At 44.0% G+C, this 16,043-nt stretch overlaps 1 protein-coding gene across 3 annotated transcripts in view; it reads left to right on the top strand.

Moving 5' to 3' along the window:
- The window catches only part of LOC115100886 (sorting nexin-2), a 144,792-nt gene that overhangs the window by 9,238 nt on the left and 119,511 nt on the right, over positions 1-16,043 (top strand). For all 3 annotated transcript variants that reach the window (XM_029619957.1, XM_029619938.1, XM_029619948.1), the window contains exon 2: positions 12,800-12,917. In XM_029619957.1, the coding sequence (XP_029475817.1) occupies positions 12,800-12,917 (118 nt within the window). The remainder of the gene's footprint in view (positions 1-12,799; positions 12,918-16,043) is intronic.

Raw genomic sequence — 16,043 nt, 5'->3', positions numbered from 1 at the left:
GGGTGATTTTGGAATCTTTCTGCTTTGTCTGCTCTTTACCTAAAGGCATCTGGGCTATTTTAGCAGTTTTTGCAATCTCTCTATCAGGATACCCCAACATCCCTGTTTTGTTAGTATCTTTCAAAGATACATCATTCCGAGCCATGCACTTCTGAGTGCCTGTCGGCTTTCTCCTTTTTCAAGGTTAGTGCCAGCATCCTAGTTCCACTCTGGTTAAAGTGGAGCACATCCCATTGGAATAGGCTCCCTCTTCCCTAGAATTGTTCCTCAGTTCTAACAAATCTAAAATTCTCTTCCCTGTACCATCATCTCATCCATGCATTGAGACACTGGAGCCCAGTCTGCTTCTGAGGTCCTGCACAAGGAACAGGGATATTTCTGGAACACAATCCTGGAGGTTCTGGATTTCATTTTTCTTACCTAAAAACCTAAATTTAGCCTCCAGAACTTCCCTCCTAGACTTCACTATCTCATTGATACCCACATGTTCCATGACAGTCTGCTCCTCCCTAGCACTCTCTAAAATCTTATCCAGGTGGTGCATGAGGTTCACTACCTTTGCAGAAGGCAGGCAAGTTACCAAGTGATTCTCTTGTCCAGCAGCCACCCAGCTATCTAAATTTCCAACGATTTGAATCGCCCACTATACTGGCTGTTTAAATCTTTCCCTCCTGGGAACATGACCCTGGAGAGAGATCCTTGGTGCAAGAAGATAAGGCATCTCCTGGAGGGCAGGTGCTAGTGACAGGATGACTTCTGCTACACCAAGGTGATGGTCTCCTGCTAGGTGACCTTGCTTCTCCAAAGCAGCACAAGGGCTGCTTGACTGGAGTTAGAACCACTTTGCTATGCCATGAAGACCTCCTCTACATAGCTCTTTGTCTGTCTCAGCAACTCCAGGTCTGCCACTTTAGCTGGATTAAAATAAAATAGGTGTGGCTGCAGCTGTCTTTACCTGCCGGGACTCCTGGAACGTTTCTTTTACCTGCTTGTGGGACCTGGACGCCGGGGGAGGAGCCGGGTGAGACGTCATAAAATCGGCGTTCCCGCTCCCCTACATTCGCTGCAGCTGTCTTTACCTGCCGGGACTCCTGGAACGTTTCTTTTACCTGCTTGTGGGACCTGGACGCCGGGGGAGGAGCCGGGTGAGACGTCATAAAATCGGCGTTCCCGCTCCCCTACATTCGCTGCAGCTGTCTTTACCTGCCGGGACTCCTGGAACTTTTCTTTTACCTGCTTGCGGGACCTGGACGCCGGGGGAGGAGCCGGGTGAGACGCCATAAAATCGGCGTTAATCCGGCGCACCGCAGCCGCCGGCGTGCGTGGCTTTGCCTGGCTTAGCCTGGCGAACCTGGCACTGGCAAGGAATTTTCTATACTTATCTCTGCAGCCACGAGAAGTGTTGGAGAGGAACGGTCTTTAATTATCAACTTTCAGTCACAAGACTCCTGGTAAGACTGATATTGAGTACATAAAATTCTTGTTTGTATTGGGTTGAACTTTGCTATCTCTTTGTAAATGCCACATACAAAGAGAAAAGCAAAGTTGAGAGAACTTTCTTCTACTCCTGTGAGCAAGAACCAACCTAAAATTGAGGATTGTTTTGTGAAAACTCCTATAGTTACTCCCGGAGGAGGAGTCGCTGGAGGTTTAGACCAGGAGCAGGGTCCTTTCTCCCAGACACATGAAACATCTCTGACCCCTGGGGCACCAACAACTCCAGAGCCACCAGCTGGGATCAGAGTTGGGATACCTCTTGGAGTGGATCCCAAGCTCAAAATGGATTCCTTAACATGTGACCAGAGAGAAGCAGTTGGTTCAACCAGCTTCTCGGAGAGCTCACAGCTGGGCTCCATGGATCAAAGTGGAATTACATCTCCATTGGAGGGAGGAGCTGGTAATATCCAGGAAGGACTCTTGGCTGGGATTTCTGTCATTACTCCTAAAAATTTTACTCTTGGAGAAATAGGAAATATGCTAGTTTCTATGCAGAAATCAATAAATAATATAGCAAATACATTACAGGAAGTGCTAAATAAGAATGTGATTCTTCAATCTAAGATTGAAAAAGTAGAAGAATCAGTGAATTCTGTACAACTCAAGGTAAATGAAATGGATAAAATTCAATTGAATTTAATAAAATCTGAAAAATCCCATTTTGAGAGATTAGAAGTATTAGAAAATCAGGTGAAAAAAAATAATTTGAGGATACTGAATTTCCCTAAGACTTCTTTAATAACTTTTAAATAAGTCTATTGGGTTTATTTGGTGAATATCCTGAAATACACAAAGGAAGCAATACCAGCTATTGCAAGAATATACTATATCTCTCAAAATGAGGAAATGAAAAATCATGATCAAAATAAGGATAATCAGCCTGAATTAGATTTGTCAGAATTGTTAGAAAAATCTTTTGAAACTAGTATAAATACTAGAGCCACCCTTATAATACAACTCTCTTTTCTATCTGAAAGAGACTCCTTGTTGAGACTATACTTTGGACATCAAAATGATAAGTTTTACGGACAGGTCATTAGGATCTTTCCGGACATATCATATACAACAAGAATTAAGAGAGAAGAATTTTTAGCAATGAGAGGTGAGGCTCAGAATAAGGGGATAAAATTCTTATTGAGGTACCCGTGTCAATGTATCATTATTAATCAGGGGAATAAGTATATTTTCACACAGGCGACCCAGCTAAGACAATACCTGGATACCCAGTCCTAAAGTACTACCAATGAGTTGGTTACAAAAATGATATATAGGAGGAAATGAAAATTCCTTGTGTTTTTTTTTTCTTTTTTTTCTTCAGTATCTGCTTCATGACTGTTTAAAATCTCCAGCACTCTCTTTACTTAATTTTACTTACGTTGGATGGATATTCACAGTTTGATTTAAGTCTATGTTAAATAATTTCCTGATGTTTTTTCTTAAAGAACTGTGAAATGTATCTGATAAGACATGAAATAATAAACAATAAATTAAAAAATAAAATAGGTGTTACCCAGGATGGGCCTAACTTATCCAACTAACTTAGCTAACTTTCTGCATCAGAGTAGGTCAAACATTATCTGGTTTGTGTGGCTATTTAACTGGATATCTTCAGAGATATCTGGTTAAGTAGCACTTTAATTTTTTTTTGTTTTGTTTTTAAAGCGGGTCTGTGGCTCTTCCTCCTCCCCATACCCTAGACTGTGCACACACCCACAAAACCCTTCTAAATGTGGCCTGGTTCTTTTTCAAAATCAGGTTTTCTCTTGCCTCCTACCCACAACCCTTATGTCCTAGATTTGAATCCCCTGACCTAAAACCCTCTAGTCAGAAGCAAAGTATTCACTTATCCACTTCCAGCATTGCACCCGGCACTACCTGTATCTGTTAGGCTTTATGGCAGCAGCCATAGATCTGGTCCCGTGGGGCCTGGCTTACAACATTCCCTGCTGGCCGAGTGGTTACTGACCTCAATGGGCTATGAGCAAAAGTTGCCCTTGCAACATCCAGTAAGAGACAGCTTAGATTGGCGGATGCACCTCCCAACATCTTAAGGGGAGTAAGCGTCATGCTGACGAGATGCCAGCAGCTTAGGCAGACAGCCCAGGTGCAGTGGGACCAGCAGGAGAAATCCTGGCACATAAACAGACTCAAGTTGGGGGCCATCAGCCAACACTTGGGGCCTTTTTCCCATCATTACGGGGCAGGCCGGTCAAAGTCCTCTTGGACAAGGCCAAAGCAGTGGCCTATATAAACTATCAGGGGGGTACCCAAGGTCGGTCCCACATGAGGCGTCAGTGGGTGAAACGGCGAGGGTGGAACGGAGGCTGGAGAGTCTGGCGGCAGTCCACATTGTGGACTCCTGCAACACAGAGATGGGTTTCCTGAGCAGGGAAAAGTTAGGCCCAGAAGAATGGGAGCTGAGCAAAAAAGTTTTCCTCTGGATCATGGGGCAAGCCCATGATGGACCTGATGGCATCCCAACTCAACACAAAAACAAGAGGGTTCTTCAGCCAAAGAAGGGATCCAGGCTCCAGCGGGATAGCTGCACAACTGGTGCCCTGACCAACCAGAGGCCATGTTTCCCCCCATGGCCGTCGATAATGAGAACATTAGAGAAAATAGAAAACCAAGCGACCTTAGTCGTCCTGGTAGTTCCGGACTGGCCAAGGAGAGCTTGATACACTGACCTCCAGAGATTACTCTTAGGTCCTGCCTTGCATCTTCCAGAGGAAAAGGGTCTCCTTCAGTCAAGTCCCCATACTCCTAGATTATCCTGTTCCATCCAGTCTTATCACAATATGTAGATTCAGCTATATAAAGAACTCTTATAGAGGTGTGAAATGCAACAGTCATAAATGGCCACAGAATGCTTGTTGGCTTATGTTATGAAGCCCGTATAGCACTGGGCTTATCTAATCATAGGTTGCTACAACACTTAATATGCACCGTCCAGGGCTAAATCTTGAGTGCAAACTAACTAATGTTTGCACTTATCTTAATCCACATGAGAACAACTGGTGTGATTCACACCAGATTTAGCCCTGGACGGTGCATATTAAGTGTTGTAGCAACCTATGATTAGATAAGCCCAGTGCTATACGGGCTTCATAACATAAGCCAACAAGCATTCTGTGGCCATTTATGACTGTTGCATTTCACACCTCTATAAGAGTTCTTTATATAGCTGAATCTACATATTGTGATTTTGTTTCCATTTTTCAGCTTTTTGGGGTTATTACAGTACTACCCATCCATCCTTATTGCATGGCTTTTGAAAGGGCATGCCTGAGCAGGAAGGTGTATTCCCTTCAGTCATTTCCACCATGTTGAAATCAAGAAGTGCTTGGGATAAGCAGCTTGGAATCTGTCTACCCCTTGGATACTGCCTGGTACTTGTGACTTGATTTGGCCAATGTTGAAAACAGGATACTGGCCTTGATGGACTTTTTTGGCTGACCCGGTATGACAAGCCTTATGTCCTTATGTTGTAGAGCTGGGGTGCAGTCTCCCCCCCCCCCCCCCCATTCTTCCCCCCACCCCCATCCAAATTTGATAAATGATCCTGCCAGGCAGTACACCCCCCCCCATCCCAAAACCTTTCTAAATGAAAAAAAAGTTGCGAGGTCCACAGGTTGGACCCCTCCTCTTTCCCAGAAGAGGCCTATTTCTTGCTATCCCCAAACCCTAAAAACCCCAGCCAGGAGCAATGTATTTACTTACCTGTAATTGTTTGCATGATCTTAGACTCCTTATTTCCCTGTGCCTTACTTTAGCCACTGAAACTAGGTACTATCACTGTTTCTTTTTCCTATTCTGCATTTACATGCTGTTCAAACTTTGGTAATATCTTCCAAGTCATAGTGCATCTAAAACAGATGTTAAACTGGCTTCCCTCATGTTGAGAAAATGTAGGGGGTTTTTTTCTCTAGTAGTTTTAATTTTAGATCATTTTTCAGTCAGTAATCAGGCTGAATTAGCCATGCTTCATGGGTGACTTCATTGAGCAGCACTAGGCAGAACTGTCTCTGTTTTAGAGCTTTTGCCTTACTGGGCATGTGCAGTAGTTACCCTGCAAACAATCTTTTTACCGTTGATAAGCAAGGCTGAATTAGCCATGCTGTCTAGGACATCCTCTGGGCAGCCTTGACGAAGCTTCTCCAAGATCACAGAGCTTTAGCTCTGTGTGACTGTGCGTTCTTTCCAGTGTAGTACCATCTTCTTTCAGTCTGTTTTTTTGTCGTGCTGCATGCAGAGCTATTCTCTCCTCATCTCTTTCAATTTTTTCTTCAAATTTTTTTTCAAACACAACAGCACTTTTCAGTGCTAGAATGGCCCTGAAATCGCTGGGCTTCAAGTACTGCCAGTGCATCAAGATTGTGTCCGTCACAGATGGACATAATTATTATCTTTGCCTGGGCCCGGACCACAGAAGATCGCCCGCTTGAGAGAAGAGGGCACTGAATCCTATGTCCCGCTGTCAGTGCCATACAGCTCACTCATCCCTGGGGCCCAACACAGATCGTCTGGAGAAAACTCGGAGGGCCTCCTCCCTCGGCCCACTCAGTACCAAGAGCCAGGTGGGCCACCCTGCCAAAGTGCTCCTGTGCCCTGACGAAGCAACGGGCGTTGGAGATGTGCTGACGACACCTTTGCACGAAGCTGCATCAGCCAACATCCTGAGACTCTCTCCGTAATGACGCAAGCCCAGTGGACCCTGAGGTCTCAGTGGCGGCAAGCCACACAGAGCCTCTAAGATCGCATGCAAGTCACCCCATCCCTCCGTACTCCTTGTCTTTGTGGCAGGTACTTTCCAATCTGGAACAGGAAATCTCCTTTCAACGTCTTCCCACTCAAATTGTGTTAACCATGGATGCATCTACTTTGGAGAGAGGAGCTCATATGGATGGGCTCGGCACTTAGGGCTTATGGTCCACTCGGGAATGTTCATGTCAAATCATATTCCTGGAGCTCTAGGTAATCAGGTACACAGTATAGGCTTTTAGAGATTGGCTGGCCTGATCCAGACCGACAACCAAGTAGCAATGTGGTAAGTCATTAAGCAGGGAGACATGGGATCGTACCTCCTGTGTCAGGATGCGGTCCAGATCTGGTTGTGGGCCCTGTCCCATAGGATGGTCCTAGGTCCATGTACCTGGCTGGGACAGAGAACATGGTAGCGGACAGGCTGAGTCGAGCCTTCAGACCCCATGAGTGGTCCCTGGACCAGGAGGTAGTGAATTGGATATTCCACTTCTAGGGGAACACGGACGTAGATCTGTTCACGTCCCCTTGCAACAGGAAGGTGCCTCATTTCTGCTCCTTGCACAGGACAGACAAAAAACCAGCCTTGGATGTTCTTGCCCGCCATTGGGGCACAGGTCTTCTGTGTGCAAATCCTCTGATTCCCTTAGTGGCAAAGATTCTCATAGTCCCTCATTGGCAGAGATAGGGCTGGTTTCCATTACTTTTGAGAGTTGTCCATCCGGAAACCAATCAGACTGGGAACTTCCCCATTCTCCTCATGCAGGATTAAGGCAGGCTGTGGCATCCCATCCTCCAGGCTCTGTTGCTCACAGCCTGGATGTTGAGAGGTTAATTCTGCAGCCACTCAATTTTTTGCGGAAGATGTCTCTGTTCCCGGTAGCTTCTAAGAAGCCTTTCACTAGAAAGTCCTATGGACTGAAGTGGAGGAGATTTTCCATGTGGTGTGAGCAGAAGGCCCTAGATCCATTCTCCTGCCCCACACAAAAACTGCTTGATTACCTTCTACACCTATCGGAGGCTGGCTTAAAGACCACTTCCATCAGGGTCTATCTTAGTGCGATTGCGCTTACCACCACGATGTAGATAGTATGCCCATCTCTGTACAGCCTATAGTTATGTGAAGTTAGTTGAAGCCTCCCATAAGACCTCCTGCTGTGTCTTGGGACCTCATTGTGGTTTTAGTTCAGCTGATGAAAGCTCCTTTTGAGCCGCTGCGCACCTGTGACCTGAAGTACCTGACCTGGAAAGTCACATTTTAGGTGGCGGTCAGTGAGCTCCAGGCATTAGTGACTTATCTGCCTTATGCTAAATTCTGTCATGACAGGGTGGTCTTGCGTATGCATCCTAAGTTCTTGCCTAAGGTGGTGACTGATTTCCATCTTAATCAGTCAGTCGCCCTGCCAGTATTCTTTCCCAGACCTCGTTCGCACCAAGGCAAATGAGCACTGCACAGTTTGAACTGCAAGCGAGCCTTAACCTTTTATCTGGAGCGGACAGAAGCCCATAGACAGTCTACCCAACTTTGTATTTCTTTTGATAAGAATAAGTTGAGCGTTGCCATTACCAAACAGACGCTATCCAGTAGGTGAGCAAATTGCATCTCCTTCTGTCATGCCCAGGTGGCACTGCATCTTGAGGGTCATGTCAAGGCTTGGGCCATGGCAGCATCTGTGGCCCACTTGCGAGCAAGTCCCATGGAGGAGATCTGCAAGGCTGCCATGTGGAGCTCTCTCCACTCATTCACATCCCATTATCGTCTGGATAGGGATGGCAGACGTGACAGATTCGGCCAGTCTGTCCTCAGGAACCTTTTTAAGGTGTAGAACCCAACTCTCCCAAGCTAGGGCCCATTGTTTGGGTTCAGGCTGTCTTCTCCCCCCCCCCCCCCCGCCCTCTGTTACCAACAGCACTGGTGTGCCTGTTGGCACTTGGTTAGGTATCTGTTGGTCCCCTTTTGTGTTGGGGAGCAGCCTGTAGCTAGAGATTCACCCATGTATGAGGACTACCATCCTGCTTGTCCTTGGAGAAAGAGTTGCTTACCTGTAACAGGTTTTTAAGGTGTAAAGAAAAGCAAAAGAAAATTGAAACCTATCTGGTTCTCAAAGGAGGTGGCGGACAAAATTAAAGCTAAAAGAACAGCATTCAAGACATATAAAAGATCCCAAAGGGAGGAACACAAAGAAGAATATTTGTATCAACTGAGGGAGACAAAGAAATTAATCAAGTTGGCAAAAAGTCAAGCGGAAGAGAGGATTGCCAAGGAGATAAAAAATGGTGACAAAACATTTTTCAGATACATCAGCGAAAAGAGAAAGATCCAAAGTGGTATAGTGAAATTGAAAGGTGGTAATGATCAATGTGTGGAGGGAGACGAAGAAATGGCAGAAATATTAAACGAATACTTCAGCTCTGTGTTCACTAAAGAAGACCCTGGAGAAGGACCCATCTCTACACAACAAAAAAACTGGTGGGAAGTGGAATAGATGAAATCCTTTTACAGTAGAAAATGTGTGGGAAGAGCTAAAGAACCTGAAAGTGGACAAAGCCATGGGGCCTGATGGGATTCATCCAAGGATATTGAGGGAGCTCAGAGATGTTCTGGCGGCTCCGCTGTGTGACCTGTTCAATAGATCCCTAGAAACGGGAGTGGTGCCGAGTGATTGGAGAAGAGCGGTGGTGGTCCCGCTTCACAAGAGTGGGAACAGGGAGGAGGCTGGCAACTACAGACCGGTCAGCCTCACTTCGGTGGTGGGAAAAGTAATGGAATCACTGCTGAAAGAGAGAATAGTGAACTATCTACAGTCCGGAGAATTGATGGACCAGAGGCAACATGGATTCACCAGGGGAAGATCCTGTCAGACAAATCTGATTGACTTTTTTGACTGGGTAACCAAGGAATTGGATCGAGGAAGAGCGCTCGATATCATATACTTGGATTTCAGCAAAGCTTTTGACACGGTTCCGCACAGGAGACTGGTGAATAAAACGAGAAGCTTGGGAGTGAGTGCCGAGGTGGTGACCTGGATTGCAAATTGGTTGACGGACAGAAGACAATGTGTGATGGTAAATGGAACCTTCTCTGAAGAGAGAGCGGTTTTAAGTGGTGTACCGCAAGGATCGGCATTGGGACCGGTCCTGTTCAATATCTTTGTGAGCGACATTGCGGACGGGATAGAAGGCAAGGTTTGTCTTTTCGCGGATGACACTAAGATCTGCAACAGAGTGGACACGCCGGAAGGAGTGGAGAGAATGAGACGGGATCTAAGGAAACTGGAGGAGTGGTCGAAGATATGGCAGCTGAGATTCAATGCCAAGAAGTGCAAAGTCATGCATATGGGGAGTGGAAACCCGAATGAACTGTATTCGATGGGGGGGGAAAGGCTGATGTGCACGGAGCAGGAGAGGGACCTTGGGGTGATAGTGTCAAATGATATGAAGTCTGTGAAACAATGCGACAAGGCTATAGCAAAAGCCAGAAGAATGCTGGGCTGCATAGAGAGAGGAATATCGAGTAAGAAAAGGGAAGTGATTATTCCCTAGTACAGGTCCTTGGTGAGGCCTCACCTGGAGTACTGTGTTCAGTTCTGGAGACCGTATCTACAAAAAGACAAAGACAAGATGGAAGCGGTACAGAGAAGGGCGACCAGGAAGGTGGAGGATCTTCATCGGATGACGTACGAGGAGAGATTGAAGAATCTAAATATGTACACCCTGGAGGAAAGGAGGAGCAGAGGCGATATGATACAGACTTTCAGATACTTGAAAGGTTTTAATGATCCAAAGACAACGACAAACTTTTTCCGTAGGAAAAAAATCAGCAGAACCAGGGGTCACGATTTGAAGCTCCAGGGAGGAAGATTCAGAACCAATGTTAGGAAGTATTTCTTCACGGAAAGGGTGGTGGATGCCTGGAATGCCCTTCCGGAGGATGTGGTGAAGACCAGAACTGTGAAGGACTTCAAAGGGGCGTAGGATAAACACTGTGGATCCATAAAGTCAAGAGGCCGCCAATGAAGAGTGGGTGACTCGCCAGAATGATGGCTAATGCCTGGAGACAATACCCTTATTCAATAAACGTACACATGCTTACTGTGACTCCAACATCATTCTAGCTTCAACAGCAAGAGGAAATGTGGAATAAAGGATCTGCACTCACAAAGGGGGGAGTAGCTGGCTTGTTACGGCGGTTACTACCCCAAACCAAATAAGCCTGTTACTTCAATTTCTATGCAAATACAGCATAGTTCTCTACTTCAACGGCAGGGGAGAAGAAAAAACTGATACTACACACATCCAGTAGAGCTCTCTGCTTCAACGGCAGGGGAGAAGAAAAAAGGGTTCGCACTCACAAAGCGGGGAGTAGCTGGCTTGTTACGGCGGTTACTACCCCAAACCAAATGTGCCTGATACTTCACTTTCGATGCATATCCAGCATGGCTCTCTGCTTCAACAGCATGGGAGAAGAATAAACTGATACTTCAAGCATATCCAGCATAGCTCCCTGCTTCAACAGCAGGGGAGAAGAAAAACAACCAATAAGGGATGTATAACATAGTCTGGGTAAAACAAATAAGCATGGGTGTAGCTTGCTTATTGCAGCGGTTACTACCCCTACTACCCCTAACTTATCAGCTAGATATTCACTTGGATGCAGCTCCATCACTGCTTTCTACATTAATGGTGGGGGTGGAAGGGAAATAGAACCAAGAGCTAAGAGAAACAGATAAGTATGAGAGAAAAAAGTGTGTGAAGCTTGCTGGGCAGACTGGATGGGCCATTTGGTCGTCTTCTGCCGTCATTTCTATGTTTCTATGTTTCTATGTTTCTCCAAGGACAGCAGGGTGTTGGTCCTTACAAAACCTGCCTGTCAGCCCACAGAGTTGGATTTCTCCTATTTTTATTTTTCATCGTAATTCTATGTTACGAGACTGAAGAGGGACCCCACGTGGACACATGGTGTGGGGCATGCTGAGCCTGCCTAGTCAAGTTTCTAGAAACTTTAACATAAGTTTTCTGCTTCGGGCTCCATCTGATGATGTCACCCATGTGGGAGGATTAGCATCCTGCTGTCCTTGGAGAACACCTGTTGCTTTTTTGGGGGGTGAGAACATACAGAATTTCAAATTCTGCTCATTATCTGTGTGGTACTGCATATCCAGCATGGCTCTCTGCTTCAGTGGCAGGGAGGAATGAAGATAAGAGGATTTACAGTCAGACAACTACAAACAAGGACTGAATTGCATAGTCTGGGTAAACAAATAAGCGTGGGAGTAGCTTGCTTGTTGCGGCGGTTACTACCCCAAACCAGTTAAGCCTGTTACTTCACTTTGAATACATAAACAGTGCAGCTCATTGCTTCAATGGCAGGGGGGAATGAAGAAGAGGATTTATATTCAGACATCCAACAAGGACTAAATTGCACAGGCTGGGTAAACAAATAAGCATGGGAGTGGCTTGCTTATTGCAGCGGTTACTACCCCTAGCCAATTAGGCTTGATACTTCACTTGGATGCAGCTCCAGCACTGCTCTCTCTACATCAGTGGTGGGGGTGGAAGGGAAATAGAACCAAAAAGTTACCAATAAGGGCCCTGACCTCAGCGGTCAGAGTAACAGATAAGTATGAGAAAAATAAGTGTGAAAGCTTGCTGGGCAGACTGGATGGGCCGTTTGGTCTTCTTCTGCAGTCATTTCTATGTTTCTATGTAATGGTTTACTGCTGCTTAGTAAATGGCTTCCTTTGCATGTTGTTTGTATTTGAACTCTTACATGTAAAGTTTCTTGTTAAGTCTGTTACTCTGGTCACTAATTTCAAAAACACAATTCCATTTCCAGTAATTTTCTTGTGGCTGAAAAAATGTCCTGACTTCTCAATCGTATCCTAGTGCAGGGACACTGGCTCTCATGTGTGCCAAACATGCATCTCAAAGGTGTTAAGAAAAAGACCCAGCATAAATCAGTTTCTGCTTTCAAGTATCGTGGCACTCAATTGATCATATCCTAAAACTAACACATCTCTGAACTGGTGAATAACACCATTAAATGTAGACTACTGTATAGATTAAAATCATTCTCAGATGCAGACTTTAAGCAAAAAACTGCCCAGCAACTATTATTCCCAATAAAGGATTATAGTGAAATCAGGCTCCCTCTTCCAATGCTGACACATCAAGGTCACTCTGTAGATTTGTTCTTGCTACTCCAAAACCCACACATCGCTATTCATTCTGCAAGTTGAATGGATAGTTTCCAGTTGAAGCTAGACAAGAATTTATTACTGTAAGAATATTACTGCCATGAAAGATACATGAGCAAGATGAGTAGGTGATTAGTGCAACTCCTTGTTCATTGTTCTCCTGTAGATGTGGGAAATGGAAGTAGCTGACACTTGATGCTGTTTCCTGTTATTTCTTGCTCATTGCATTAGCATTGTTTAAAAAGAATATTGTCAGCTTCTCGACAAATTAGTGAGAACATTTGTTACAGACAAAAAGTCAGTATTTTTAACTGTATCAAATATTTTGTTTCCTTGTTTTACAGTCAAGTCCCTCATCTCCAGAGCCAGCCAGTCTTCCTGCAGAAGACATTAGTACAAATTCAAACGGGCCAAAGCCCACAGAAATTCATCTAGATGATGATCGAGAAGATCTTTTTGCTGGTAGGTTTCCCATCCATTTTTTTCAAATATGGTACTTTTTAGAGAATGGTTTAAGGTGTTCTTTGTTTGAATTTTGGTAATATATTCTAAGGCCAATGTATGAAGTTGTGAATAGCTTGGCAAATGCAATTTAAATAAAAACAAAAGAATTTTACACATTAAAACAGTAAACAGCATACCTAATCACATTTATAAAACTTTGCACATTCTATTGGCCATTTTAATGTGAAATTTTGCAAAGCTGTTGACAAAGTTTATTCTAAATTACCTAATGAGCTCAAAAATCATGTACATAAGCTAATTAGCAATTCTGCAGGCATATAAACAATTTTGTGTGAAAATAACTACACCTTAGTGAGTCATAGTTGTTGTTTTGTGTTTGAAAGCCTGTGATTTTATGTCAATTTTAGCAAAATGTTCTACTGTAAAGTATTTGCATATTATTAAAATGAGCTGGTACCATGGAAAAAACTTCCCGCAGTGCCAGCACTCTTCTGTGAGGCCCCTCGCAGCTTCGTGCATTGAGACTCTTGTGATGTCACCTTTCCTTCAAATATTCATTGTTCTCTTTAGAAACGTAACTGTAGTAACCTATTATGTCCTGGGAGAAGTGATGGAATGAGCAGTAAAGCATATTTTTGTCCAGTACAACTGTCAGTACAGTTAGTGTGACTTTCTTTTCTACAGAGTTGATACTTATCAAGGTGTAAGACTGTTCAAAGATGTAGGTACTTTATACAATTATTTCTCTTCATTATCTGCAACTAGTTTATTTAAAAATCTTTGTCAAGGAGCCATACTGATGGTTTGCATGCAGAGTTAAAGAACACTTCCTGAACTTTGAGCATGCACATGGGGTTTCCCTTGCACTGCTAGAGCTGCTGCTGCTCCTATTTTTTTTGGATTGAGCTATTCAGCTTAGGTCAGTGCTGTTGGTGAACACAGATTGTCAAATGGATGTATCAAAATGATCCCAGTTGGTGCACTCCTTCACAAAGAGCTCGGACCGTCATCAGGGTGTTCCATTTTCTGAAGCAGCTGCACCTGGAAGACCACCTGATCTCTCAGTCTAAGGCTGGTCTGTTCTGGTCTCCCAGTTGGCTTCTCTCCCAACTTTCAAGGAGTTACTTTGCAGATGTCTAATTCCCTGCAAGGCTTACTTGAGACGTTTTTAGTTGGAGTTGGAAAAATGACTTATCGATACACCTATGCTGAGTGCTTGATGAGCCAATTTGTTACAGTGACTGAGATAGGAGGAGCATGAGATGCTTCTAGTCTGTTCAACTTGTGGTCATATTTGATATAGCAATGTGGCCATTGACTGTAGAAAACTATGGGTACTACAGGATTAGCTTATTGACCTGCTCAGCATGAGATTCTCTTTGGAGACAAAATGAAGGAAACACTGGATTTCAGCAAGGAGCACTAGATCACACTCCAAACTCTTTGAGGGTAAATTTCCAAACCATTTCTGCAGGTAAAACAGTGTTATACCTCCAGAAATGGCCTGTTATATATGGGTAAACTTAAGTGTGTATAACCTGTATATGCATAAGATTATCTGCATTGAGCAGGGATGGCGTTGGGAGGGGTTTATCCTTCCATGCATACTTTTTCCATTTTTCTTGAAAAGTTTGCACACAAATTAGTTGATGCAGTAGAATTGTGTATGGGTAGTTTTGGTGGGATCATTTTCAAAGGGAAAGCATGTGTCTACTTTCTCTATGAAAACTGGTGTAAATTATGTGTGTATTTGAAGGAACATTGATGTAGGCTATTTAAAAAAAAAAAAAAAATCCCCTTTATGTTCAACTTGCCTTCTGTTATACAGCAATTTTAGAGTAGATTCTAAGGGAAGTTGCTTTTACTTGCAGTTTTCTTGGTTCTTCTCAGCCCAGTGGTAAGGGCACAAAACAGCTTCAAATGAGTGTTTCCTAAACCGATTCTGAAGACCCCACATTCAGTTGGGTTTTCAGGCTATCCACAGTGAACATGAGATAAATGTATGCATTTACTGGATCTTCATTTATAAGTAAATATACCTAAAGCATAGTCATTGCGAATAGCCTGAAAATAAATTTGCTGTGGGGTCACCAGGATAGGCTTTGAAACCACTGCTGTAAGCTCTTCAGTCACAGAGTCAAAAGCTGGGTTAAGTTTGTGACTGAGCCCAAATGAACTAGCCAGTCTCTTCAATTCTTCTCTATAGGTAAAAGGTTGAAGTTTTTGGCAAATCCTTGGTCCGTTGTGACCTTGCATCATTCAGATCATTGATGACTGTGACAAACTGCCTCTTCTCCAAATCATCCTTCTAAAACTGCATTCAACCAACTCTTCTCCAAGATATACTATGGATGGCAATCTTCTCCCTCTTTCAGGCCCACTTGGTCAACTCTTTCCTACTGCAGGAGAGGGTGGAGTTTTGATCTAGGTACTACTTGGTTTAAAAAAAACCTAGAGATTTAGATCCCTGATAGATCTTACAGAACTTGCACCTTTATCTGAAAAAGGAAAAGGTCAAGATTGTTTCGTTGTGCCATTCTGCTCTCGCAACATTGTCTAGAGCACAGTGCTGATTGTCTCCCATGACTGGGATATTACTCTGTGAATGTACATTATGTAAGTATGTGGAAGCACCACAACACTTCCAGTACTGTATTCTGCTTTATTGATGTTGGCACCATGCATATTCACCAAGGGTTGGATTTTCAAAAGGTTTACCCCCACTGACCTGCTAAATTTTGCCACTCTAAATTCACAAGACGGCCAAATTTAGCCAGTTAAAACGGGAAGCTTCAGGGGTGTTTTTAGGATGGACTTATGACTTTGCTGGTTAGCACTGGCTTTCAGCCCCTAAAGTCCCTTTTTTTCTTTTTTTTAATAATTGTTCTATTGGCTACCCTCCCATCTTCCAGTATAGTAATAGATTTTAATTTTACCTGCTACTGGTAATCGGTAAACTATAGGCAAATCCAGAGTAGAGAGTAGCATGCAACCAAAGGTCAGTGATGCAAGAAATATGCATGTAGCAGGAGGGGAAATCAAAGGAACAGCAGAGAAGGTCCTCTCCTTAGCCCTTCTTTTCCACCTGGCATGTGGCATAGCAGGTAAGAGTTAGGCAATTAA

Source organism: Rhinatrema bivittatum, chromosome 1 (genome assembly GCF_901001135.1).
Source record: "Rhinatrema bivittatum chromosome 1, aRhiBiv1.1, whole genome shotgun sequence".
In the NCBI taxonomy this organism is placed as follows: Eukaryota; Metazoa; Chordata; class Amphibia; order Gymnophiona; family Rhinatrematidae; genus Rhinatrema; species Rhinatrema bivittatum.
Note: the sequence above shows the minus strand (reverse complement) of the source record. Positions and strands in the feature narration are given on the sequence as shown.